We start from the raw sequence: 27,044 nt of genomic DNA, 5'->3' as shown, positions 1-27,044 counted from the left end.
TCCATATGATCCCTACACTTAAGTGTGAGCAACTTACTTCACCATTAATCTGTCCAAAGGGCTACTAACTTTCTACCTTTTTTTTTTTTTTTTTTTTTTGGCCCAGTCAGTGGTAAAAGCACTAAAAGGCAAAAAAAACCAAAAAACAAAAAACAACCCCCAAAACAAACAAACAACAACAAAACACCGATGGTGGTAGTAGACCTGCAGGAAAAACACACACATAAATATCGTGGATCGCAGCTATCCGTCATGGCATTTCCGGAGTGCCAGCCACGTACCGGAAAATCCCCAAACTAGGTGCGTGGAATTGTATCGGGCACCTAATGATCCCTCTGTGATTCGGTCTACAACAGTGAGGAGAGGGCAGGTAACTGCTGCTCCGTAACCCACAGTTCGAGTCGAGGAACCAGCGTTCAAACCACGATGGCTTCAAGCCCAACATCTTTCCTTGGAATCTTAACAAGTGAATGGAGGCTGGCAGCTTGAATGGTTTGAGAAAAAGAAGTTCCATGTTTCTCCAATTTGCTCAAATATCACTCTAGGGACTGGGGATTCCTGCTCTCCACGAAACCCTCCGGTCCTTTAAAATCTTTCCCTGTTCACCCCCTCTTGACAAAAACGTGCAATTAACTGAGAATGCTTCTAGATCCCCTTTGAGTTCCTTGCCCACTAACAATTAAGTATATTTTCCCATTTTCTTTTTTCCTTTGAATTTCAGTATGAGAATGAGTTTAACTTCTGCAGTCACATGAGTTGACCCTCAGAATATCAATCTTAAGTTGATACATGGGTGTGCACAGGTCAGACGCACTAATAGGCCATTAAGAGACCTCTCTAAATCTATCGATTACAGTATCATTTGCACAGAAGTCTAATATAGTATAAGCCCAAGGAAATCAATTTGTGCCACATTTACTTGCGCTGATTTGGGCATAAATTAATTGCCAAAGAAGACTTTACACTTCTTACCAGTTTATAGAAAATAAAGTACTTACAGCAATGGCGATGGGAGAAATATGAGGGTTAGAGTTATTCCAATAGACACTTGGGTAAATGTCTGTTTGTTTTTGTCAGTTATCTGACTTCTGGTGACTGATTTAAAAATACCCCTGTTCTTAGACTTCATTAGGCATAGCAAACTTAAGACTTTATCATAAACCTGAAGTCTGTCGAATCCCGATGCTTACTCTCGCTTCGGGTTCGGAGTTAGATATCTTGCTATCTCCGTGGCCAGGGAAATAGGAAGACAGTAGTATTCGCCTACTGTGGATATCAGTTTCCAAGTATCTGCTAAAATGAATTAGGAATCCATTTGAGAAATCTTAAAATTTTATTTAAATGGGAATGACAGTAATCAAGAAATGTTAAAATGAAATCAATTCATTGGCTTGAAGTTTTCAGATAGATATTTAACTCTGCCACTTCCTATACCCAGTCTTTTTTTATTCAAGGGACTCGCAGAATCTGGAGTCAGACAGCAGGGGGTCAAAAACCTCATTCCCACTACATTGGGCAAATTTCTCACCCTTTCTGTGTCTCGGATCCTTCAACTGAAACACAGAGACAACAGTATCTCCTTCTTTGCATATATGTGAGGATTATTTTTCTGCTTATAAAACATGAAGAACATGACTGATACGTACTTAGTAAACATTTACTATTATTATTAGCTATTTGTAACTTCACATTTCATGGAAAGGTGATTCTGTTTATACACAGTTTGAATGGCTGCTTCCTGAGGGGTGCTAGAATGATTTCCAAGCAGCGTTCTACAGAATTGGACGTACATCCAACACGTGGGATGAACTAAGCAATTTCCTCAGCAATTAAACGACTGGCATACTATCACATGGTGAATATCTTATATATCAGGAACTGAGGGCCCCGTAAATAACAGTGAGAGCTAGGGAAACCTCTGACTCAGCATCTGGAAAAAACAACTCCCAGCCAGGAATCTTCTTTCTCCAAAGGCTTCTTTTTATAGCCTTTGCTGGATTCTAAATTTATGCAATGAAAAGGTGTGAATTTCCATCTCCAAAGCAGACATATTTGGGTATTATCTGGCAGTTGTGCGGGGCCCACCCATTTTAAAAAAACGTTAAGTTTTCCGAAGTTTTATAGAAAGCAGAAAGTCGGCAAGCATTTGATGTGTCCTTCAGCTCTATCAATAATATCCATTAGTTCTACAATTACGCTTTTCAAATGAAGAAGAATTAACGGAGAAGTGGTAAGAGGCTGCGTGTTTCAGAGAGGACCATCGGTGGCCAAGGGGAGGCCCAGGCCTGCGGAGGGTCTCAGCAGGTCTCGGGTTCCCAGTAGGGGCAGCCTTCTGTGGTTGTCCAGGAGCAGGAATGATCAGTTTGTATCAACAAGGAGCTGACTTCCATGCTAAACTTGTTTTGGCGGCAGAAACTATCTCATTAATGGACTTCTGAAAAGGAAATGAATCTTTGTCAAAAGCTTATAACATCCTGCTCTAATAGCATCTGGCTGGCAGGAGCGACGGGCATTTGTGCCATGGAATAAGCCAGCCGCAGAACAAGGCTCCATATTTTGCTTTAACTTCGTAGGCAACTAGTTTCTGCGGAGTTCTCTAAAGCTGGGGTGAGACAAATTCTTATTGACTACCTTCATTAAAGCTTAATAATAATAATGGTAAAGTCTTGAATTCATGCACATAGAAAAACAATATCCTGAAATAATATCCACAGTAATTGTAGAGCCTAGTTTTATTCTGTTTTATTTTTATTTTTAACTAGTTCTACGAATAGGATGGCTGTATGCAGAGGCATGGAGAAGACCTTGCCGTGGCCCAGGTCTCGGGGCAGGCAAAGTCTGGTTGCTGGGCGGGAGAATGGGGGAAGGAAACTCGAGAGCCCAGTCCTGGCACAGTTACAATCTGGGCGCTGGTCATCTGTTTTCAGAGTTTGGAGAAGCAAAGCAGCACAGGTAAAGTATTTCATTTTGAAATATCTTCCCCTTCTGGCTTCAAAGTCCCCAAATTAAGCATTTAGTATCGCACTCTCTTTATTGAAGAGGACGTAAATAAGGTTCTGTATTTCTCTAAAAAAGGTTTTCAAAGGACACATTCAGGGGCACCTGGGTGGCTCAGAGGGTTAAGCCTCTGCCTTCGGCTCAGGTCATGATCTCAGGGTCCTGGGATCGAGCCCCACATCGGGCTCTCTGCTCAGCGGGGAGCCCGCTTCCCCCTCCTCCTCTGCTTGCTTCTCTGCCTACTTGTGATCTCGCTGTCTCTGTCAAGTAAATTAAAGAAAAAAAAAAAAAAACCTAAAAAAAAAAAAGGACACATTCAGCTGGGAGTTGGAGGAAGTTCATCATTTCTCTACACCACCTATGTTTTAGGTTTATTTCTTAGTTTACTAGACTTGAGACATATTTGGGAAGAAAGTGGAGGAACAGTCCCAGCCATCCAACTAATTCCTGAAGGAAGAATAATGAAATAGAGTAAGAAATAGCAAAAGATGATTTAGTTTTCACCTAAACATTTCTATTTTCTTTAGAGAGCCTGGGAAGAAAAATTGAGAAAATGTTTGGGTTGTTATGCTACTGAAGTGCCATCAAACCAGCTGACATGGGTTTTCGGAATTTTAGGTGGTGGGATGCGGAGCAGAAACTAGCTTTGTGCTTCATTCTCCGGGGAGCAAGATGGTTAATGAAAGCTTATGGAGGGGCACCTGGGTGGCTCAGTGGGTTAAGCCGCTGCCTTCGGCTCAGGCCATGATCTCAGGGTCCTGGGATCGAGTCCCACATCGGGCTCTCTGCTCAGCAGGAAGCCTGCTTCTCTCTCTCTCTCTGCCAGCCTGTCTACCTACCTGTGATCTCTCTCTGTCAAATAAATAAATAAAATCTTAAAAAAAAAAAAGAAAGAAAGAAAGAAAGAAAGCTTATGGAGGATGGCTTCCATACAGTTTTTTGTGCATTTATACTGGGGAGAAAATATTTCTGGATATTTTGGAACAGAACATATCTAGATGGGTACAGTATTTTGTTTCAGAAGCAGCGCAGCAAAAAAGGTCTCAGGTCGTCATGTCTGAATCTTTCCTTCCTGGAATCTGTTTCTACCAACTAATACCTCCCACACACAACCCCCAATCTTTTGTCCACATCTTGCCCATCCTTCACAGCCTGGTTCAAATACCATCTCCTTCAAGAGAAGCCCTTAGTTCCCCTCAGTTAGAATTAATCCGTCTCCCCTCCCAGAGCGCATTATCTCTCACTGCTCCAAAGCACTCGCTGGTCCTGAGTCATTTATATAGAAGTTCCTCATCTTCCTCCCTCGGTTGTGGACCCCGGAAAGGTGTGAGCCTTACGTCCTTCTGTGGTTCCCCCAGCCGTGCAGGACAGGGCTTTTCATACCGCACACGCTCTACACATGCTTGCTAAATGACTGACTGCTCTGCTGGGGGACACAGAACGGGAGACGTGACAGTGGAGTGTGGTCCCTGCGCTAACCTGGATGTGGATTCCTAATACCTTCCGAGGTGGGCAGGGAACCTTACAGCTCCCGTGACCTGCAGTGCACTGGACGGACTACGAATTAGGGCAATGACTCAAGTCCTGACAGTGCTCAGGTTCTACTGCTAGCTTTGCTGAACTCTCCAGCGGAAAGCACCCCATAACCTTCGAATAGTTCAAAATCTTTATTAGAAAATCCTTTTATGTGGGGCGCCCGGGTGGCTCAGTGGGTTAGAGCCTCTGCCTTCGGCTTGGGTCGGTGATCCCAGGGTCCTGGGATCAAGCCCCACATCGGGCTCTCTGCTCATCGGGGAGCCTGCTTCCTCCTCCTCTCTCTCTGCCTGCCTCTCTGCCTACTTGTGATCTCTGCCTGTCAAATAAATAAATAAAATCTTTTTTTTAAAAAAAAATCCTTTTATGTGAGAATTTGAGTCTGTGATTCTCCTATCTCACCAAAATGGTTATTCCAAGAATTCAGATGGGAGTCGGGGAGACCTAGGTTTAATGTGGGCAACAGACGACCTGGACTGTGAGGGTTAGTCAGATAACAAACGTGAAGCAGACTGAGCTGCCGGCCAGGGGTTCCATAGCCAGTAAGTATTAGAGCCAATAACTCATGTTTTGCAAATGCAAAAGCTGGAAACAGAGGATGCAAAGCTAAAATCTTAAAAATATTGAGAAGCCATGTCTATTCGATGAATGTAAAAAAGCCGAACCAGCAAAAAAGGTAATCCCTAATTTTCCTAACCATGCATTCTTGCACTGAGAGGCGGGTAACTCCCTGATATGAAGTGGACACGCGTACACACACGGGCTTCTATATGTACGTGTGTCTCTATGTAAGATACATGGATCTATACAAGAGATCTTCACGACTCTATGTATGTATGGGTCTGTATCTCCCTAAGGGTATCAGGGCATGGAGAAAGACATCACTCCAAGGAAACAAATGCTACCCTTTTGTCTGTGGCCAGAAGGTTAAAGCGGGGAGAGGTGGGGGGAGCGGGGACCCCCACGGAGGCCGCACGTACCTGGCGCTGGTCCGCGGTGGGAGAGGACCGCGATCTCACGTGGACGGGCACGGCCAGGCTGTCGGAGCGCTCCAGCAGGTCCTCCGCGGACATGGACTTCCCAGCCCGCTTGGCCGCGGCTCCCCACAAAAAGGGCTCCCCAGGGGTCCTGTCCACCCTCTGGGCGCCCTTCGGTCCACAGTGACTGGCTCCGCCGAGCTGCTCCCTCGGGGCCTGGTCCCCGCGTCGCCGTTCCCCCGGGAGGCGGCCCCCAGCGAAGGAGCCGCTGCGGTCTCGGGGGCCCCGCGCGGTGTCCCCCGCGGCCCCGGGCGCCGTGGCCGGCAGGGGGGCGGCCTCCCTGCGGGGCTGCGGCGGGGGCTCCCGCAGCGAGCAGAGGCTGGCGGCCGGGGCGAGGCCGGGCTGCGCGTGGGCGCCCTGGGTGCGCTCCCGCGGCGGCCCCGGCTCCTGGAGGCCGCAGCCCGCGGCGCAGGGGGGCCGCTGGCCGGTCTTGCGCTGCACGTAGTCGGCCAGGGCGCTCTGCTGGAACTGCCTCAGCTCGGGGCCCGACAGGCAGAGCGCGGAGCAGGCCCTGCCGTCGCGCTCGAACACGCGGCGCCGGTCGGCCACGGAGCTCTCGGGGAGGCGCAGCCCCGGCCGCCGAGGGCTCAGCCGCGCCGGCGCCGCCTCCTCCGCGACGCCCACCTCGTTCATCTTCTCGGGCTCCGAGTACGAGCGCTTCTTCTGCTCCGCCGTCAGGCGCCGGCGCGGCCCCCTCCGGGCGGCGGGGGCGGCGGGGCGGGCGGGGTCGCCCTCGGCCGGGGTCACGCTGTGCCGCTCCCGAGGGGTGTGCGGGGAGGCCGCCGCCTCCGGGCTCCGCAGCCCCACGTGCGCCGAGGCGGGCCGCGGGCGCCAGGGTCTCGACGCGGCGGGGGTCCCCAGCTCGAGGTCGCGGCGCCGGAACGAGGTGGCCCCCAGGACCCGGCACTGCGCGTCCTTGATGCTGTTCCGGTAGGCGCGGCTGAAGGGGGCGTCGGGCGCCGGCCACTCGGGGCTGCCGGGCCTCGGCTCGGGCCAGCCGGGCTCCCTCCCCGCCTCGCTGCGAAGCTGACAGGTGCTCTGGCTGCGGGGCAGGGCGGGGTCCCGGCGCGGGGGCTCGCCGCCTGCGGGCCGGGGACCGCGGCCGCCCTCCGCGCCCCTCCGCCGCGGCTGCCCCTGCGGCTGCCCCGAGGCCTCGCCCGGCTTCGGCTCGTGGGGCCTGGAGTGCTGCTCCCCGTTGCCCGTGGGGTCGGCGGAGTCAGACGGACGGACGCGGCCTTTCGGCTCCTCAAAGTCCTGCCCCAGAGAATTCGGAGTCGCGAGCGTCCTGCTGTGGCCGTAGCCAGAGCCGCTGGCGCCGGGGACCCTCGGGCCGCCGTGCTCGCGCCGCTCGATCTGGGAAACCTTCTCGAGCACCGAGCAGGGGGCTCTCCCGTGCTGAGAGCCCTGCGGGGCGCAGGTGCCGCCGGAGCTGAGCCGCCTGCCCAGACCGCCGGGCTGCAGGTGGGGCGGGGAGGGCGGGTCCTCACAGCTCGGGTCTGCGCCGGGGAAAGAGGCCACCGCACTGGGTCTGGCCTCGGGCCTTGGGTAGGACACCGGCCTGTCCAGGTGGCTCGTGTGCTCAGGAACAGCTCTCCTCCCGGAGTCTTCTGCCTTGCTGTTGACTACAGAGGTAGACCAGCCCTCCAGGTAGCCCTCCCGGGCTCCCCGTCCTAGCTCCAAGCTGCTTTGCCTTCTTAGACTCTCAGGAATGTTCTGGAGAGAGGAAAAGGCTGACTGGGTCCTGCCAAAGCTGCTGGACGGGCTCGGGCCGAGGCTGTCCCTCTCCAGCCCCCGCGGCAGGCTGGCGCTGTGGTCTTCATGGAGATCAGCCTCCCAGGGCTCTGGGGGCCGGGCAGGTCTCTGGTCTTCACCCACGTGCCAGGCCTGAGGGCATCTGAGGCTGTGGAAATTAGAAGACGGTTTGCTGCTGTGAGCGCTCCTTCTCTCGCCGGGATGCGGGCTGTCGCCTCCGAGAGGAGTGACCGGCCTCTCCGGGGTGACCTCCTCCTCGTTTTCAGGTACCGAAGGGAAGTGTGCTTTGTAGGGGACATACTTGGTGGAAGTTTCAGGTTTCCTCTCTACCGGGGGCACGAAATCGTGTTCTAGAGGCTGGTAGAAGGCAAACCCAGGCCTGTTAGACGCGTCGTGGTTCCCGTTCTGGTCGAGGGGGGCCATCCTGTCGCAGGCCCCGGGAGGAGCCGCGCACCCGCTCTCCTTGGCCAGTGCGGGGTAGAGGGAGCCGCCGCTGCTGACCGAGGGCCGCGGTACCTGGGCGAAGTGCGGCTCCGGAGAAGGCACGGGGTAGACGCCGGTGGGCAGCAGAGGCTGGCCGGGCTGCGCCTTCGGGGGGTAACTGTGCTTGGGCTGCGCGGGGGGGCTGCTCTCCGGACTCCGCTCTGGCACGGGACGCAGCTGCTCCTCCAGGAAGGGGGACTTCGGGGGGCCCGCGGGGCTTCCCTGGGGCCGGCAGAACCGCTTCTGATCAAGGCTGGACCAAGAGCTGGGCCGTTCTCGCTGCCGAAAGGCTGCGTAACTGTCGCTGCGAGCCGGGGGCAGGGGTGCGCCCACCTTAGGAGGCAGGTTGGCAGTGGCCGTCTCTGGGGCGCTGGGGCATGGCTGGCTCCAGGAAGAGGGGGCCGCTCCCTTGCCCCGGGGAACGTGATGCCATTTATCGCAGCCCCGACCGTCTGCAGATGCCCGTGCCTCCCTACCTTGGAGAAGCAGGGCTGAAGAGTTCACCTCGTACTCAGCCGACACCCCCCTCCGGGGGTCGTAGACTGTCTTGACATAGCGGATGTCCGCCTGCCGCATCCCTTCCAGGAGGGCACCGCGAGCAGCAGTGGCGTCCACGGAGCCCGACCGCTCCCGGCCTGGGAGGCCAGCAGGCGGGTACTCCAGGAGGCTCGAACTGGTGGAGAAGGAGCTGTACGCCGAGTCTCTCTTGCTGTGGAGGTGGCCGAGCTGGTCGATGCTGCTAGTGGACTTGGCAGGGGAAAGAAGGTGGCAGGGTGGGTAGCCCCCGCCCGGCTCCAGGCTCTCCATGCTCCCCTGGGAGCTGCAGTGGTCAGGGCTTGGCCTCAGATAAGCATGGTCAAAGTTGGAGAGGTCACTGGTAGAAGAGCTGGAAGAAAGGGACACAAGCAGTCAGCACCGCTGACCTGTTACCATCTGGGAGGCGCACAGGCACAGGACCCAGCTTATAAATGTACTCTTGGGCAAGATGTTTGGGTTTTGGAAGGGTGGGTGAAAAGGGCCATATTTGGGCCTTGCTCGGCCTCCGTGCCTGTTGTCACTTGGAGTAATTGCTCAACACTGTAACCTATGTGTCTCGAATTAATCACCCCGACTTGCAAGGGGGCGGGGCGGGGGGCACAGAGGAAGTCGCGTGGCCTTTGGGTACAGGCAACACATTGATGTGATTTGCTACATGCCGCCAGTGACATTCGGTGTGCCAAGAAATGGGAGGTGGGGGAGGAAAGAAGAGAGGAAGCGGCGGAGTGGGAGAGGCCGCCGCTTTGTGTCTCTTGGGCTATTTGTGGGAAGAAGGGGAAGAGCTTGGTAAGAGACCAGGCACGTGAACCGCACGCACGTGTGCATGTTTTTAGTTAGTATCTTTCCTTTTTATGGAATTGAAGAGCTATAACCTGGCAATCTTCCTGGAATCTCAACTACTAGAGACAATTTGTTTACAGTGAGAAAGCTAAACACAAAGCTGAATGAGAGAAATTCAGAGAAATGACAAGGTCCGAGAAGGCTGACAGGAGGGGGAAGCTTTATAAGAAAGTCTTAATTATAGGAGTCCCGTCACCTTTGGATGACTTCCCAAAGCCTGAGCAAAGCCTCCTTCAACCACTTTGACAAATAAATAAATAAAATCTTAAAAAAAAAAAAAAAAAAAAAAAAGACACCCAGGTGGCTCAGTGGGTTAAAGCCTCTGCCTTCGGCTCAGGTCATGATCCCAGGGTCCTGGGGTCCATCCCCACATCGGCTCGCTGCTCAGCGGGGAGTCTGCTTCCTCCTCTCTCTCTCCCTCTCTCTCTCTCTCTACCTACTTGTGATCTCTGTCAAATAAATAAATCTTAAAAAAAAACAAACACTTAGAAAGGTAAGACCTTCTCCTTACAAAGTCCTCTATGTGATTTTCAGAGCCTGCTAGGGGAAGGGGAATGACTATCTTGACACGACATACCCCAGAGAGTTGCCTCAAAACAAAATTACTTATAATTACCTTCAATTACAAACGTTAAAACATATTTCACCCAGCATGTGGGGTGAGTGAGGGCGTATAGAAAGGAACAAGTGGTTCAAAATCAAACAATCTCAAAACTGTTCAAAGGTTTGTGACTCAGCATTCTCTACAAAAGGGTAAACACTAAAACTTTTTGCTAAGTTTTTATATTTTTATTTTTTAAAGGAGTATTTTATTTTATTTTAAATATATATATGTTTAATTTATTTGACAGAGATTACAAGTAGGCAGAGAGGCAGGTAGAGAGAGAGGAGGAAGCAGGCTCCCTACTGAGCAGAGAGCCCGATGCGGGGCTCAATCCCAGGACCCTGGGATCATGACCTGAGCCAACGGCAGAGGCTTATTAACCCACTGAGCCACCCAGATGCCTAAGTTTTCGTATTTTAAATGAAAACGCATTTAGACACTATTAAAACTCACATGGCTGTTATTATATTTCTAGACCTTATTTAAGTTTATATGGTACCTTATTGTCTAAGTATAGGATAATGATTTATGGTTGGCGCAAATCCAGGGTCTATGACAGGAGACTGGAAGGACCATATTCTACCTCAAAACTGGCACTGGAATTCAAGGAAGCCTACACTGTCAGCATTTCACCTCAAGAATGTAATTCTTCTTTTTTTAGACGACGTCTATTTACTGAATGGCGCATCCTGCTTCGGGAGGGACAGGTATAAATTCAAAGGAGAAAGGAAGGAGCAGCCAGCTTGGACACAGCAGTCCTGGCACTCAGTGGTGTGGCATATGTCACTGCCAGATTCTACCCCCTTCCCCGCCCTTCCCAGTCCCCCTTCAAACGAAGAGACTGTGTTAAAAACGCCCATGACAGCTCAGTGAGGATAACCTTGTACGACCCACTTACACTTCTTATTATCTCCTCTAACAGGAGACTCAGATGCTTCCAGTGGAAATGGAAGCTGTGTATCCCATCACGGCTGTTCCGCTCCCCAGTTCCATGCCGGCGGTAGGCACTCCTTAACCCCCTCCCAGCGGCTGAGAATTTGAGCCGAATCATTCACTGGAAAGGATAAGTCAAATCTACTTAGGGACAGAAAAAGTCAAAGCAAACAGACAGAGTAACTGAAACTCACTACTGAGTGGGAAGAAGTGTTATCACTAACATCCCCAAAGGTAGATGATTCTAGAAACACGAACTCACTGGTGTAACGTCTTTGGGCAGAACAAGGGTTCCGCAGGTTCCATCCTGTGGCTAAAGGAAAACTAACCCACCGACCTTCAGTGGAACGTACCATGGGAGGATGGTACTCGGAGGGGGGGGGGGGCTCAGTCCCCTGGGATCCCCGCTCCTGACCTGAGTGACGAGTAGGACTGAGTGGGGTGAATTCTCGCACCACTTCCTGGAAGTCGCCATTTTGATTATCTTTGCCGCTCCTGTTTCCAAGATGGCACTTGGAATGAGTGAGGAAGAAGAACTTGGGATGTGGTCTTCGGTCCCTGCGACGATCCCAGCCCACACAGAGATGGCCTTACTATCAAGGAAAGTGTGACGGGCTCCTGATCGTGGTCTGGCCAGCCCCCAGGCTCACTTCTCCTGGTCTCCTCTAGCTCACTGCCCTCCAGTGTAAGGGCCTCCTTCCTGTGACAAACCCATGAAAGATTTTCCAGTGTCTCGGGGCCTTTGCATGCCCTGTTGCCACCACACGGTATGCTCTTTACCCAGCTCACTTCTACTTTGCTGAAGTCTCTCCTTGAGAGAAGACTTCCTGGAATGAAGGAGCTTCTAAAGAGCCCCCCACCATGCTTGCCCCTGTTACTCTGCTTCTTGCCTCCACAGCACTCACCACCACTGCCATCACTCGCCGTCCCTTTCATTATATGAGAGACTTCAGTTGTGTCTGTAACGCTTAAGAGCTGAAGCAAATACGACAGGCTGTTGCTTCTGTGGTCGATCCACGAATTCTTTATAGTATTACTTATAATTCTTGTAATATTACTCTTTCTTTTGTGTGTTTATGTGTATTTTCTAAATACTTAAAACTCAGCAAAGAGCACAAACAAGTGTATGAAAACGTTTTCTAAAGTGCACTCCTAGAACGTGAATTGCTGAGATGATCCGGTGTTTGGAAAATGCCGGGCTAAATGAATTAATTCTATTTGCTATAAGACTTCTAAGTCTTTAATAAACTATTGTTCATATGATGTTTCAAAAGGAAAATAGTGTTTTCTAAGTTAATTTGGTCCCAGGAACTTTTTCCAAGAAGCATCTAGTGGATGATTAATGTGTGGAACAGACCGAGGTCAGCAAATATTACAGGGTGGGGGCTTTTTATGTCTTGTTCAGTATTATACCCCCAGGAGCCAGAAATCACCCGAGAGGTAGTACTGAGTCTTCAGCATTTTGATACTGTTATTTCAGCCTCCCTGGAGGGGCCTGGATTACTTAGCTTTTCCAGATTTCGTCTGAAGGACTTTAACACCGAGGACCACTGTGTGAGAGTTCTGCAGGACGGCGGAGAGACCGTGAGCCAGGTCTGACAGCAAGCCGCTGAAATACAGGTTCAGTGAAATCCAGACCTAAACCAGCTTGCAGGCGGTTAAAATCCCTTGTCTGGTGCTTCCCTCTCCCCTAAGCTCTCTGACGCTCCTGCTTCTCAATGAGAAACAGATCCGTAAGCTCGGAGCGGAGATGGTGCTTCTAGAGCTAAAGGACGGCCGTCCGACAGATGCCACCCAGCTGGTTTGGCACACCAGACCACTGGATGTCACTGTACTCCTTGGAAAGGCGCCTGGAGTGCATCTCCACCGACAGCCGCCAATGCCAGGCCCTCTGAGCAGAGCACAGATTGGGGTGAAGCGTCTGCCAGCACCGCACGCCAGAGCTGTGGCCCGAACAGACTGCAGCGTGACCTGTGCTGCAGAAGAGAATCCCCAGGTCTGTAGCGCGGTGGGTAATGCGAGCTCACCTCTGTCCTCGTGCCCCACACTCCTTTGTGCAGACGGTCGGGGGATCTGTCCCGAAGCTTGCCTTAGAAGGCGCAGTGATAGACCCTGCTGCCTAAAGCCCCGTGGAGGTTGGGACGGGGAGGAGGACACGGGAGGTGCAGACACGCAGCCTTCAGAGCCCCACACTTCCGGGGCCCAACTCTCTCGGAGCTCACACCGTAGCCAGCTTTTCTGAGCACCGACTGCAGTCGTCCTAACTCTGCCCATGTGTTTCGGGTTACAGTATGGCCAGATTTGGGGCCTCCCGGGAAGGCGAGGCGTTGGGAGGGTCTACAGGGTCCCACTCTTTAGGTCTGCGAATACACAATGGCATTTTCTGGGCATGCTGGTTTATTCCATTAGCCTTGGAATTTACTTTCAGGTTTCACCGTGCCTCTGTAAGTCTTCAGCCCCCATTATTGGAATTGTGGGAATTACTGAGTGCTTATCATGTTCCAGGAACCGCACTGAACGTGTTACGTGTTTTGCTTAATCCTCACTACGACCCAATGGGATACATTCTGTTAATTTCATCCTACAGGCAAGAGAAACTAGATCAAGAGGAGAAATGACTTGATCAAGCTCAGCTAGCAGGTGGTGCAGTTGGGATCCAAGCCCAAGCACCTTCTCACTGTGCTTTCTTCCCTTCGCACCATGAGGCCCTCTACATCTCATCATCCCAAGGCCCAGAGAGCAAAAGCGCTGTGCCTGGGTGCAGGGGTGCCCAGCTGGGGGTTGCTGTTCTCTGAGCTCAGATGGTGAGAATACATCCTTTCAGGGTTCTTAGAAGGGATATGGGCAAGGGAGAGGGGTGTCTGGAACACGGAGGGTCACCAGGAAATTCTTGGCGGTGGCCTGAAGCCCATCCCGATGTGTCGGGAGCCACGTCCATCAGAGACAAGTCTAGGAATTGGCCCTTGATTTGACCGGACGTGAGTGTTCAGGGTTCTGAATCCTGGCCTGGCCAGATGTGGAGGCACCATCAGTTAGTTAAGTAATCCTTCCAGAAGTCCTGCCCCACCTGACCCATCAGCACTTGCTTCTCATTTGCATGCAGGACCCACAACCCTTGGCCCTGCACTTCCTGCCATCACCTTTCTTTTTTTTTTTTTTTTTTATTTTTTATTTTTTATAAACATATATTTTTATCCATCACCTTTCTATAAGGACTTCCAAAAAACCCGAAGCGACACAGTCTAACTGCCTCGCATCAGAAAGTGGATTCTAACTCGCATAGATTCTGAATTTGTAGTAAACTTAGGGGGTCCTGACTGAGTACTTTCATATGTCTGGTGGCCAAGTTTGGCTTCCGTCTCCCTAGTGCCACTCAGCGCTGTCAGGTCTGATTATGACTGTCAGTCCCTTTTCCCAGGACACTGGCGGCGGCCTTGCCTTTTTTGACTGAACCTTGACTGATGAAATGGTTAGGGAAACAGAGGAAGTATAACTAGTAGTTACATGCCATGGCTCTGACCCCTGACTTGGACCTGAGTCTGGACTCAGGTCCTGATCGGTTGTGTGACCTTGGACAAATTAGTCTCTCCGAGCTTCGATTTCCTGTTCTGTACAATGGGGTTAACACGATGGGGTCTGTTTTACAGGTGTCGATGGAGGCGTGTCCTGCCACATGACAATGTGCACACTGGGAAGGCCCACATGTGTGAATTTGGGGTTGGAGCTAAGTTGGAGGACCGGCCTAGCAGAAGGGTAAAAGCGAGGGGCAAGTTCAAATACGCAAATAAGATCATCCAATAAAAAGCAGATACATAGCTGCCCAGAAGGACAGTAAGCCCCGAGGGGAAAAACTTGTCAGCTTTTCTAGCAGTGTTCCCCTGTGTAACTGAGAAACGTCTGAGAATGGGCAGACCCTGAACTTGACTCAGACAAGAGTCTGTGTCGGTCTAGCGCAGGATATGAAGATACTGGTATACAGTAGGAGTTTTAAGAGGATGAGGAAGGAGGCGGGTAGAGAGGCTTAGGACTCGAGGTGAGTCTAAGAAAACATTCTCGAAACAGAAGCAAGTGTCCTTTTTTGGGAACAAGATCTCAGAAAGAAGAAAAGCCCCAAGTCCCAGCTGGGGCCACTTACCTGGAATGGTATCTCTGGGGCCAAGGAGTGCCGATCGTGCCCCGAGTTATCTGCATCATGCTGGCATCTGGTTGGTTCTCGCCAAATTTGGTTAAATGCCAAGAGTGAGGTCGGCCTGCAGGGTCACTGCGCCTGCGGAGAAACGGGAAAGGGACCTCTCTCAATATTGGAGCATTCTCAGACAGTTTCTTCACTGATGGGATTTATAGACTTAAAAGCAGAGACGGCTGTATCCTCAGAGATCAAAAATAATTAGATAAATATTGGGAAGCAGATCTTACTGCTTATTTCTTTTACTAACCATTGCTATTCTCTGCTTTATTAATGTTTTTATTTTCATTTGACATCATTTCAAACTTCCCTAAAAATGTTGCAAACTTAGTATAAAGAATTCCTACATAAACCCTAGTATGCTCTTGGTGTGAATGCAAACTGGTACAGTCACTACAGAAACCGTATGAAAGTTCCTTTAAAAAATTAAAAATAGAACTACCATATGATCCAGCAACCCCACTACTGGGTATATATATCCAAAGAAACTGAATCGGGCTCTGGTAGATATATCTGCTCTCCCATATTCACTGCAGCATTACTCACAAGAGCCAAGATCTGGAAAGAACCTAAATGTCTATCAGCTGATGAATGGACAAAGAAGATGTGGTGTGCGCACGCGCGCGTGCACACACACACACACACACACACACAGGACTATTATTCAGCCACGACAAAAAAGGAGATCCTGCCATTTGCAACCACTTGGAGATGGACCCTGAGGGTATAATGCTAAGTGACTTAGGCAGACAGGGAAAGATAAATATCCTATGATCTCACTTCTGTGTGGGATCTAAAATAAAGAAGACAAACTCAGAATGACAGACTATGGTGTTGGTGAAGAGGGGCTGGGCAGTGGGAGATTTGGTCAAAGACTCCAAACTTCAAGTTACAAGAGTTATAAGATGGGGGTCCCATGGACAGCATGGGATCACGACTAATGATACTGGGTCATACGCCGGAGTGTGGCGAAGAGAGTAGATCTCACGTGTTCTTGCCACAAAAAAGAATAACCATGTGACAGGAGGGCGTGGTCCTCATACTTTGGAGGGAATCATGGCGCCCGTTATAAATGTAACAGATCTACATATTGTACAGCTGAAACTTACACATCATTCTTTCACAATCAGATCCCAGTAAAACTGGGGGAAATTCCCACCTATCCTTCACCTAGATTCCCTACAGGGTGACATTTTATGCCACAGTTGCCTCTGTTTATCTATATATAAAAATGGGAACAGTAATTCCTTCCCACCTCCCAAGAGACTGGGTGTGGATATACATAGAAAAAGCTTTCTGGGGATTTTGAAGTCCTCTGTCATATCCCGATGCTGGGTAAATTAACATTCTTTTAATTTAAAACACTGAGCAGCTACCTCAGTGTTAACACTGCTCTCAGTGAGGCGGTATAAACAGCAACATGCTTTTGAAAATCGTTTTTCATTTTGCAAGTCAGTGACTTCAACTTTTAAATATCCTGCCCTTTTAACACAAAGCGTTGACAAAGCCAAAGGGGAAAAGTGGGTGTCCTCCAACGGCCCTGCTGAAGAATAAATTTGGTGAGAAGGATTCCACTACTATAGAAGGTCTGAGTCTGGAGAGAGTGACTGTGCCTTATTTCTGGCAAAAAAAGTGAGGTGAGCTATTAGGAATTTCATGCTGAAAACTTCTGAACTCTAAGACTAGGGGAAATCTCTACAGTTTATTAACACATGTATGGGATTAACACTTTGATACACCCCTGGTAAACTGTAAGTACACCCACCGATTTCTTTTCCATGAAAAAAATTTATTAGCTTATGTTACATAAATTCCCCTGATAACAGTAAAATTTCAAGTGTTAAGTATTTCAGAATAATACTAGCCCATGTGTCAGACATGGGTTCTCACCCTGACTTTACTAACTTGCTCTATGACCCTGTGTAAGTTACTTCTCCTCCCTAAGGCTTTATCTTTGTAAAAGATAGACATTAATCAAAGAGGTTGTATTAACCTCATTTTAATCTGAAGCAACTTAAAAAATCTGTAAGAGAGTATGGAAGACTTGCCAAGAGAGAGAATCATTTCCCCAAATATGTGTATTTTTTCTGAAGAGAAGCTGGGGTGATGGGAAAATAATCTGTGTAAAGCAAGGGATGATACGGACTCACAAGATTTTTAACTGTCAGTAACTGCTTCTTGAAATGAAGGAAGCTGTAGTCAGAGACTAATGCCTGTGTTGCTAGAGGCCAAGAAAAATGAGAAAAACTGAAATATCTCTTTATAAAATGCTAGGGATACAGAGAGCCAAAATGTAGCTAAAGTTTATCAGCTCTGCTCTCAGACAAACCTGGATTCTATTGCTGATACCTAAAATCCAAAAGCTAAAAACCAGCATTAAGTTTCTTCACCATTCTGAACTTCCTCATCTGAAAAAGGCAGATTATCACAGAACCTATTTGTAGGGTTTTTGTAAGATTAAAAATGAGCTAATATACCCAGCCCATAGTAGAGCTCAATAAATGTTAAGTATGATTCTCATCAGTCATTCATTATTAAGGAATTGGTGAAGCCTAGAGGGTAGGGAGGCAAGCCCGCCAGAGAGACCTACCATGCGGGACAGGAAAGGGGAGAGAGAAGCTGGGAGTGGGCGGCACAGGTGAGCAGAAAGGGCAGCAACTATGGATGACACCGAGTCACCCACCTCTGAGCTCCCCAGTCAAGTTCTGAGAGCAGATAATTGGGGTTACTGTGGGGTTGCTGCGCTCACAGCATGAAGGACCCTGGTCACATTGGTACGGCCAGGACCTGCCAGGGCAGTGGCTATGACCTCTAGTCAGAGAGGTAAACACAGGCCAAAATGGACTAGACCTTGCCCACCTGGAAGCTAGGAAAGAAAGAAAGTAGTAGCACAGCCTTGGGCTAAAGAGATGAGATAAAATGCAAACACAGGAGACCAAGAGTGAAAGGCAGAATATTACGATTTGTCTAGCTCCTTGTCCCCATACTTCTCTAATCCCCATAACATGTCCCAAGTAACCCATGCCTCTGGGTTCGGTATTGGCCCAAAGCTGAACCTGTCCTCTTCTCAGAAAGGCCACCAGGGAGCCCCCGGTTAATGGCTCAGTGTCCACGGCTTGGCATTCTTGCCTCTAGCCTCGCTCTGACCTTCGACACGCAGCCTCCCAGAAACTAGGTTCCTCAGCTAATTCCTTGAAGCCAGGCCACCTCCCTTGAACCCCAGTTCCTCACTGACTTAGATTCCTACTTTATCTTCCAGTTCCATCCCGGGATTAGACATTCTTTCTGGTGCCCCAAGCCCCTCAGAGGCTGGCACAAATCACACAGCCCTAAATCCCATGGCCAGGATTCAAACCCAGTTAGGACTTCAGATACTCAGAGAGACGCTGCTGAATAACCAGACAGAACTTCGTGAAAACATATAAAGTTGCTTTTGCGTGAGGCATCTAGAGACACTTCATACGGGTCCAAATGATCCAAATGGGTTCAAAATGCACAAGAAGGAAAAAACAACTGTCATCTTCCTATGACAGAACATTTTGTGTTCTGGTTACCTCAGTGGCAGGACCCCTCTCAGAGTAAGATGCCCGCTAGCCCCCTGACTAGGGATGGGCTGTGAGAAGCCAGTGGGTATACTTGAAAAGTGAACTTGGCCTGAGTGTGGTGATGCTGGGAGTGGGCTCTCCGGCAGCTTCATCCGCCAGCTCTCTCTGACCGTGCCTGCCTACAAAGGCTGGCTGCTGACAAATCTTTCCTACCTAAGAGGAATGGACAGACCCCAGTGAAGTCCACAGATGCCACAGAAGATCCCTATTCTGGTCAAGGAGATGAGATGTGAGCTACTGTTTACTGATCATTTCAGGGTTCCAAAGAAGCTCTAGTCTGAAACCTCCCAGGAAAGAGGAGGGGAGGTGTCCAGAAGCACAGTACAGCTGCCCAGACTGCATGTGTCAGTTGGTACACCACTTCAGGAAGGATCGGACACCTTGCAGAAGCTGTGAATCAGGCTCCCAGGTGTCCAAGAGGCTCTGCATAGAGCAACAAAGACATGTGGAGCTGTTTGAAGTGAAGAAAATTATTCTTTGTGCTTTGAACACAATAGCAAAGCTTTTTAAAAAATTGTCATCTATCCAGATGCCTCCATGGTTTCTTCACCATTCACTCAGGGGACATCCATCTCCCATAGAAAGGGAGACTTTCTATATCCTAGTCACTATGCTGGCACTGGGGATACAAAGAACAAGGTGCCACTAGACCCAAATAATTCACAATATCGAGGACCGAGTTCACTGTGGTGAGAGGGTTCCATAACAGAGACCTGTACGAGATGCTTGGTGAACACAGAGGAGGGACTCACTAAGGGGTTAAGGTCAAGAAAGCTGCACTTTTACCTACATCATGAAAGATTTTCCAGATGGAAGAGTATGGGCGAGAGAAGGGAAGGCCATCCAGCTAGAAGACATAGCGTGACAAATGCACGGAAACGTGCAAGCACAACTCAGAGGACCTGGGGAAGGAGATGGGCAAGGGAAGAGCGGTAGGTAAAGGTGAAGAAATAGGAAGGTAGACCTCATTAGAGACCTCTTTGAAGGGTTTGGACAGTATCCTGTGGATTTGGAAGCCACCAAATAACCTTAGCCGGAGAGGGGCATGCTTAAATATGGGTCTCAGTAAGCTATCGTCAATAACAAGGAGAATGATTCGAGAGAGATGAGACTGGAGGCTCTTCTGCTGGCCAGGGTAAGAGGTGATGAGGGCCTGGCACTCGGGTGGTGAGCCTAAAGGGAATGTCCAGCCAGCAAGTATTTGAACGTAGGTGGTGTAGAAGAGAGGAGAGCCGAGGCCAGCATGGTGATGGAAGTGACTTTCCCAGAGAACCATTGGATGGAGGGTAGGGATGGAGAGAGGGAGCGGGGAACCAGTGGGAAGGTAGGCGGCCTTCTCGGGGGCATGCAGATGTGAGGAGACGCGGGTCTTCGATGGAAGGACATGGCGGGCAGGAGCGTCTAGAGGACGGAAGTCTGGGCTGCACTTAGAAGTCAGGAGTCTAAGACACTTGGCCTTGGAGAAAAGGCAAGCTGCCTGGGGAGAACGTGTAGGGAGACAGGGAGTGGTTACAGGACGGACCTTTGAGAACCACTACGATGTAGGGGAGAGGAAGCCAAGAGAGAAGCCCAAGAAAAAGCTTCCAGAAAAGTTGGGAGAAAAACTGGGAGAGTGCAGGAACTTCACAGGTTCCTCATGGAGACAATAAGAAGGAGGAATTGCCAACCATCCCAGCTGTTCCGGAGAAGGCAGTGTGGTGAGGGCGATGCGCGACGCGCAGTGGATTTGACGCGAGTAAGTCTTTGCTGGGGAACTGCAGGGGGCAGACGCCGGACCGGGAGTAAGAGGGCGAGGAAGAGAAAACAAAGAGCGCGGGCCCGTAATTCCTTCATACACTGGGCCCTAAAGGAGAGAGAGAGGGTGGTGGCGGAAAGCCTAGAGATCAGGGAAGGAAAGGTTTTGTTCCTGATGCTTTGTTTTAAAACAAGGAGAAGCACGAGCAAGGGTACGTCGGACCGGGAGCTCCAGGACCCAGGGCAAAGAGGAGGACAGTCCTCAAGACTCACAAGGAAGCAGGAACGGATGGCAGTCCAGAGCGACGTGGGGGCAGAACCTTATGTATGTGGGAGTAGAGCCAGAGCCACTGAAATAAGACAGGAGGAGGGAAGATGTGCCGCTCTTACGTATGGGAGGGAGCGGGGTGGGAGGAAGCCGGAGAGACGTCAGACCCAATGTCCCCTACCTCGTGATGGTGTCAAAGGAGGGGAAAGTGAGGGGCTGGTGTGGCGGGTCGGGGCTCAAGGAGCACAACAGTGAGGACCAGAAGATTCAAACCTGATACGAGAGATTTCCAAGAATCAATGACTAAGACAGGAGCTGACCTCCAGGTAGGCAGACCAAATGAAGTCATCCCTACAGTAAATAATAAGTCACAAACAAATAATTCCTACAGTAAAGATAAAATAAGTGTCCGAGACTTGAAATGCCAAAACAGGAAACCCAACTTGGGGAGCTTCTTCCTCTAGAACTTGGGAGAGTTCTCGAGAACTCCACAGAGTTGTTGAGAACCTGCCCTGGGGTGGGGTGTCGATCTTCTCAACAGACTAAAATATTAAGAACAGAGAGATCTTGAAACAATCAAAAGGTCCAAAAAGACAAATCAAACACATATGTTGGGAGAAGGCTTCAGAGATACGTCTTGTCTTTCTAAGATTCTTGCGCATGGACAGTTAAGTGATGTAATGAGGGAAAAGAACAACGAAAAAGAAGACCGAAATCTCGCCCACCAACGCTCCCACCTCGCGGGCGGAGACACACCTCCGCGCTCCCTGAAGAAAGAACGGTTTGGCGACATCTAGGAAAAAATCTTAAGTAACATATCTATCAAAAGATGGAAAAACAAGCTAAATGCTCATCAGTAGCAGACTTGTTAAATCACTTGTAGTACAACCATAGAAGAGAACACTCTTGTGGCCATGAGAAGAATGGAGTAGCTCTGTACCTGCCGGCGCGGGAAGATCTCCGAATGACGTGGTTAGATGATGACGGTGAGCTATGGCGCCGTGAGCACAGTACGCTGCAGCAGGGAAGGAGACAACAGACGTAACCCCTTATACGTTTAATAGTGTAAAGAATATTCTGGAGTGACGCTTGGGAAACTAGAAACAGTGACTGCCTCTGTGGAGGAAAACTTATTTTTTGCTGTACTTCCTTCGGTAAGTTTTGAATTGTGTACCATGCCCAAGTATTACCTATTAAAAAGCACGGTATTTCAAAAATAGCCTCTTGTTTTAAAAATACATCACATTGTATCTTGAGATGACCAAAAAAGTCAGACAGCTGTTGGCCGACTTTTTCAATGATGCCAATAATTTAGTAAACATTCCTAAAGAGCACAGCATGCTTTCATATTTTGGGATCACTTTGATCTGTAAGAAGATAAGGACATACTTTCCTAAAGGGCATTATTACATCATGAGCATATCAAAAAGGGTCAGGAGACGATTTAATTTTAAAATCTGAGCAAACCGAGTTTTGCATGTGGGCGTAACTCAAACAATGCCCTTCTGTTGCATTCCTGACCACAAACAAGGAAGCGCAACTGCGTGGGCTGGGCCGGCCGATGGAACTGGAACTCGCAAGTGACATGATGTCCTTCTCAGATGACTGTGCCCTGACACTGATTCAGGAATGCTGAGCTTCTTTCTGAAAAGTCTACGAGCCAGCGCAGGCCACGCAAGCTCTAGCCACTGTCACCTGCTGTGTGCCTTCGACCTTGACAAACTCTAGCTGGAGTCCCAAGAGGTCACCGATGGCCACAAGGAGTTTATAATCTTGCTGGGGAGCCTCACATGCAAGAAAAACCATTAGAGTCATTATTCACAGATTCAACAAGTATTTGAGAGCCCGCAGGCGCTCGGTGATGTTTTCTGACTTACTCTTTGTACCGTCTTCATGGGACAGGGCAAGTCGTGAGAGAATGAAGTAAGTAAGAAAAACTAAGCAACTTGTCCACAGTCTCAGGGTCGTGGGGGGCAGAGTTGGTATGAAACTCACGCATCTGCCCCCAGGCCTGTGCTCTATCGTCTAAGCAGTGAGCAGCCGAAATAGAGAGAGACACGGGACGATTTCATGCAGTTCTACGGGTCCTGAAGGAAATAAAGCTGAGTCATGTGACTGTCATTGAGGGCGTCTCCTCCTGGGTCGGCTTCTCTGTGAGCGACATGGGAGCCGAGCCCTCAACGAGGAGCGTCAGCCGTGCAGGAGCTGGGGCGCAGAGTTTAGCAGGGACAGACGGATGGACGGATGGACGGAGCAAGGAAACACAAGGGCCCTGGGGTGGGAATGAATCTGCGGTTTTCAAGAAGCGCTAGAGAGTGTGACCAGAGCCGTGAGACTGAAGCGCAGATGGCAGAAGTCATTGGGTTGTTCATCGGGGTCACGCGGGCTCTGGAGGGATCTGGGCTATGAGCAGATCGCGTGCTGCCCGCCATCAAGAACAGGATCTGAGGGGCGCCTGGGTGGCTCGGTGGGTTGAGCCTCTGCCTTCGGCTCAGGTCATGATCCCAGGGTTCTTGGATCGAGCCCTGCATCAGGCTCTCTGCTCGGCAGGAGTCTGCTTCCCCCTCTCTCTGTTTCTGCCTGCCTCTCTGCCTGCTTGTGATCTCTCTCTGTCAAATAATTAAATAAAATCTTAAAAAAAAAAAAAAAAAGATTAGGCTCTGAAGTTGGCCAGAAGGCCTGGAGGTAGCGCGGGGCTTCTGACAATCTTGAAGGATTCGTATGCTCTGGATAAATGGAGAAGGGGACAGCCTTCACTTGGAACATTACAAATTCTCAGAGCTAGAGTTCATTTTCCTGTTGATGCTGTGCCGTGACAAGCTATTATGGCTGACACTTTGTGTCGACTCTTCTGGGCACACCAACCTTCTAAACCAGTTCTCAACGGGATGTGGGTTGACTATGTAATAATACAAAGTAGACCACCAGCTCTACCAAGTAAAACATCCCGTTTCCTAACCTCCCCACCCCCAACCACCATCTGTTCAGGGCACGACACGCTGTGATAGATGACCAAGTCCAACCCAAGATTCTGGTCTTAAGCATCTACCCCCCTAATCCCCAATATATCAATATATTCTGCAAATTAGGTCTACTGAATTAGCAGGTCATGGATGTGGGTCAAGGGTCTTCCTGATATACTCACTGAGCACCATGTGCTTGGACCAGGGTAGAGCAGGTTCCCGAAGGTTCTTTTTGCGTGTCACTGCTATTTTCCCCCTATTTTTCCTCATCTATTTTTAAAATCACAAAGTACTTCAAACATACATAAATATATTCAAATTATTATAAAGAACACCCATGTACTCATCACCAAAATTAATCAAATCTTAATATTTTCCCCATATTGATTTCCGGTGTTCTTTTGAATAGGTAATTCACATAATTTTAAAAAAAAGATCAAAGCCATTGCGAAGTCTTACTCCGCGCTTCCCAGCCTGCACCCCACATTTCTCTTCAGGACCTAGTGTCCTCGTGTTGTACTTCCCTTTAAAGCTGCTTCATATTCCCTGGTGAGCACATATCATATTTATTTAATCAGACCCTTGTTGCAGATACTTTTTGATTGTCAGTCTTTTGCTATTACAAATCATGCTTCGGTGAGTAACCAAGGCCGTACACTGTTTTCTATCCAAGCTGACATATCACGGCAGAAATTCCCAGTAGAATTGTTGGCTCAAAACATGCACTTGCAGTTGAGCTAGTTAATGCTAAATTGCCCCTTTCACGGAACTTTAGAGAGGAAGCAAACTCACTATGAACAATTAAATGTCATGTATAAGTAATTTGGTGGGGGGCGGAGTGGGGGGGTAGATTATGTCTATAGTGTGCTGGAACAGAGGACAGAAGGCCCTTGTAGGCTTTTCCTGTTTACAGGACAATGAGAGGCCCCAAATACTGATGACAGAAATAAATGACAGAGAAGACTGAAAACAATGACCAAGCCAAGCACGCTGAGCTGTACTGATAACATTGTTTCATTCCATAGAACCAGAAGGTACTCTGTCTGCAATAAAAATTAGGGTATACTGGGACACCTGGGTGGCTCAGTGGGTTAAAGTCTCGGCCTTCAGCTCGGGTCATGGTCCCAGGGTCCTGGGATCGAGCCCCACATCGGGCTCTCTGCTCAGCGGGGAGCCTGCCTCCCCCCATCTCTGCCTGCCTCTCTGCCTACTTGTGATCTCTGTCTGTCAAATAAATAAATAAAACCTTAAAAAAAAAATTAAGGTATACTGAGTTCTGTTTTCTACATGCTCGCAGGACACAGGAAAGCTGTCAAAATCTTTAAAGAGTTGAAAAAGCCTATCATCTTTCAAAATACAAAAAAAAGAAGAAAAAAGAAAGGTGGTAATTGTGCATTCACACACTGTTGGCAAAGACACTGTTTTTGAGAAATCCTTTACTCGCCCCCCCCCCCCACTTAAAGAATCGCTAGCTTCTTCGAGGCTATATTTCAGACTTTTCAGATTCACAGAAAAATTCAAGCAAAATTTTCTAAGGCTTTTATAATTGCCTCACTAACATCTGTGTCTTAAACAAGTGGTTCAGTGGGTAGAAAGGTATGCATTAGGTAATATAGCCCCATAGCAACACAGTCCTTTCTGGAAAGAGAAGTTCTTTTTAAAATGTCACATCCTGATAATATGCCCTGGGGAACTTTCGGCCGTGACAACAGAATCACACGGAAGCAAGAGTGAAGTGTGCTAAGTGACCCACAGAAGCCTCTAACATCTAAAATTTGCATAAAAGATGAAAAATCTTTTCTAGTAAATTCCGTTCCTCATACCTGTCCCAACAGCCTTTCATTGCTGGTTTATCTGCTCCCTGACTCTCGATTCTGACATGTTTTTGAAAAGATCGAAATTTTATTAATAACTAAAGAAAACTATTATCATGAAGAAGAGGGACTAGCAGTGGGGGTGGGCGATGTTCACTGAGTCACCAGTGGGTGATGGTGTTGAAATGTCTTTTGCTCAGTCGCCCTTTCTCTCTGCTCTGCTCCTCTCTCTCTGAGGAATCAAACAGTCAACTCTCCTTCCCACACCTGAACAGTTTGCAAAGAAGCCACGGCAGAAGTCGAGGCAAACGCTGTAAGATCTCTCATCCGTGAGAGCCCTCATTTTGTCCTCCACCGACTTTCCAAATTCAGTTACAATAGAATAAGGTCCAATGACCAATAATCTATTCTTTTCAAATCTCAATTTGCAACCAGACGGTTTGTTGGAGGAGGAAAGAGGGAATGGCTTTTACCAACCTCTTTCGAGAGCAGATACTATGATTTTAGAATTTTCGTCTCTACTTCTCTGTGCCATAGACTTTATGTTGTTAGAGCTCAGATAAATCACTTCTGTGCTGGTTTGTTTTCATCTTCCGCACAGACACCCGCAAACATACTCACGGGTCTCAGAGAGGGTCAGATAGTTACAGAGAACTAGGAATAATATTGTGTGTGACCCTGAATTTCGGCCCGCTTTAAGGAGAAGCTGCTTGGGGGCTCTGCCAGAGGGTTCCTGCTGGATAAATGAGCTGTTCAGCAGGGCACAATAAAAGGTGTGTATGGCTCTTTCCCTCAATCCAGGGGGGCTACAGGGCAGAGGGGCAGGAAGAGAAGGTATCCTACCACGGTGGCTGGAAACACTCCTCCTCTTCCTTCGTATACACCCACACAAGATTGTCCTCTGAGAGGTTTTTTTTTTTTTTTTTTTTAAAGATTTTATTATTTATTTGACAGACAGAGATCACAAGTAGGCAGAGAGAGGAGGAAGCAGGCTCCCTGCTGAACAGAGAGCCGGATACGGGGCTCGATCCCAGGACCCTGGGATCATGACCTGAGCCGAAGGGAGAGGCTTAACCCACTGAGCCACCCAGGTGTTCCCCTCCCCAAAGTATAAATTGCATTTCATTTGCCAAAACAAGTGAAGAAAAGGTGTTTTTGTTGTTGTTGTTTGTTTTGTTTTGTTTTTTGGTGAAGCAAAAGCCTCACCTTTTGGAAGTTGCTTTTTTCCAAACACCCTTCCATTAAACACAAAGAGATGACCCCCGAGCCATGAACACTGAAGAAATGGAATTCTCTCGTGGGACAAGTATGACGCATTGTACTGTTTTCCTCGTCTCGAATTCGCGTTCTTGTCATTTCAAGAAAGAGGCCACAAATAAGCAATTAAAGGCAACACGAAAACAAAGGGAAGGACAGAAAGAATTCACTTTAGAAAAATACCTTCAACGGTGGTCAAAGGAAGAATCCACATTTTAGAATCATACCAGAAATGGGGGGTTCATTAAACGAAAGCTTTTCAATATTACAGAAACCCGAGTGAAAAGAAGGCGGGCTGAAAACTCCAGGAACGCGAGGCTGCAGTCCCTCAGAGCTACCGTCCCAGCACTTTCATGGTAAATTTTCCAAGGGGAGTTCGACCACCACCGCCACTCACACAGCCTGACCCTGGGGGGCGCAGAAAATAAAACAACTCGGGACAATGCTTCTCTCCTGTTCACTTTCCATGACCGAATGCCAAATAAAACTCGAAAAACCAGC

At 49.0% G+C, this 27,044-nt stretch overlaps 1 protein-coding gene across 7 annotated transcripts in view; it reads right to left on the bottom strand.

Annotated features, from left to right (window-relative positions):
- Positions 1-27,044, bottom strand: part of SHROOM3 (shroom family member 3) — a 291,226-nt gene that overhangs the window by 22,477 nt on the left and 241,705 nt on the right. For all 7 annotated transcript variants that reach the window (XM_045079903.1, XM_045079909.1, XM_045079905.1 and 4 more), the window contains 2 exons: positions 14,852-14,983; positions 5,511-8,688 (listed from right to left, as the gene is read on the bottom strand). In XM_045079903.1, coding sequence (XP_044935838.1) covers positions 5,511-8,688; positions 14,852-14,983 — 3,310 coding nt within the window. The remainder of the gene's footprint in view (positions 1-5,510; positions 8,689-14,851; positions 14,984-27,044) is intronic.

The sequence above is a fragment of the Mustela putorius genome, unplaced genomic scaffold (assembly GCF_011764305.1).
Source record: "Mustela putorius furo isolate JIRA1106 unplaced genomic scaffold, ASM1176430v1.1 tig00000430_pilon_pilon_pilon, whole genome shotgun sequence".
Classification (NCBI taxonomy): Eukaryota; Metazoa; Chordata; class Mammalia; order Carnivora; family Mustelidae; genus Mustela; species Mustela putorius.
This window is presented reverse-complemented; position numbering and strand designations above follow the sequence as displayed.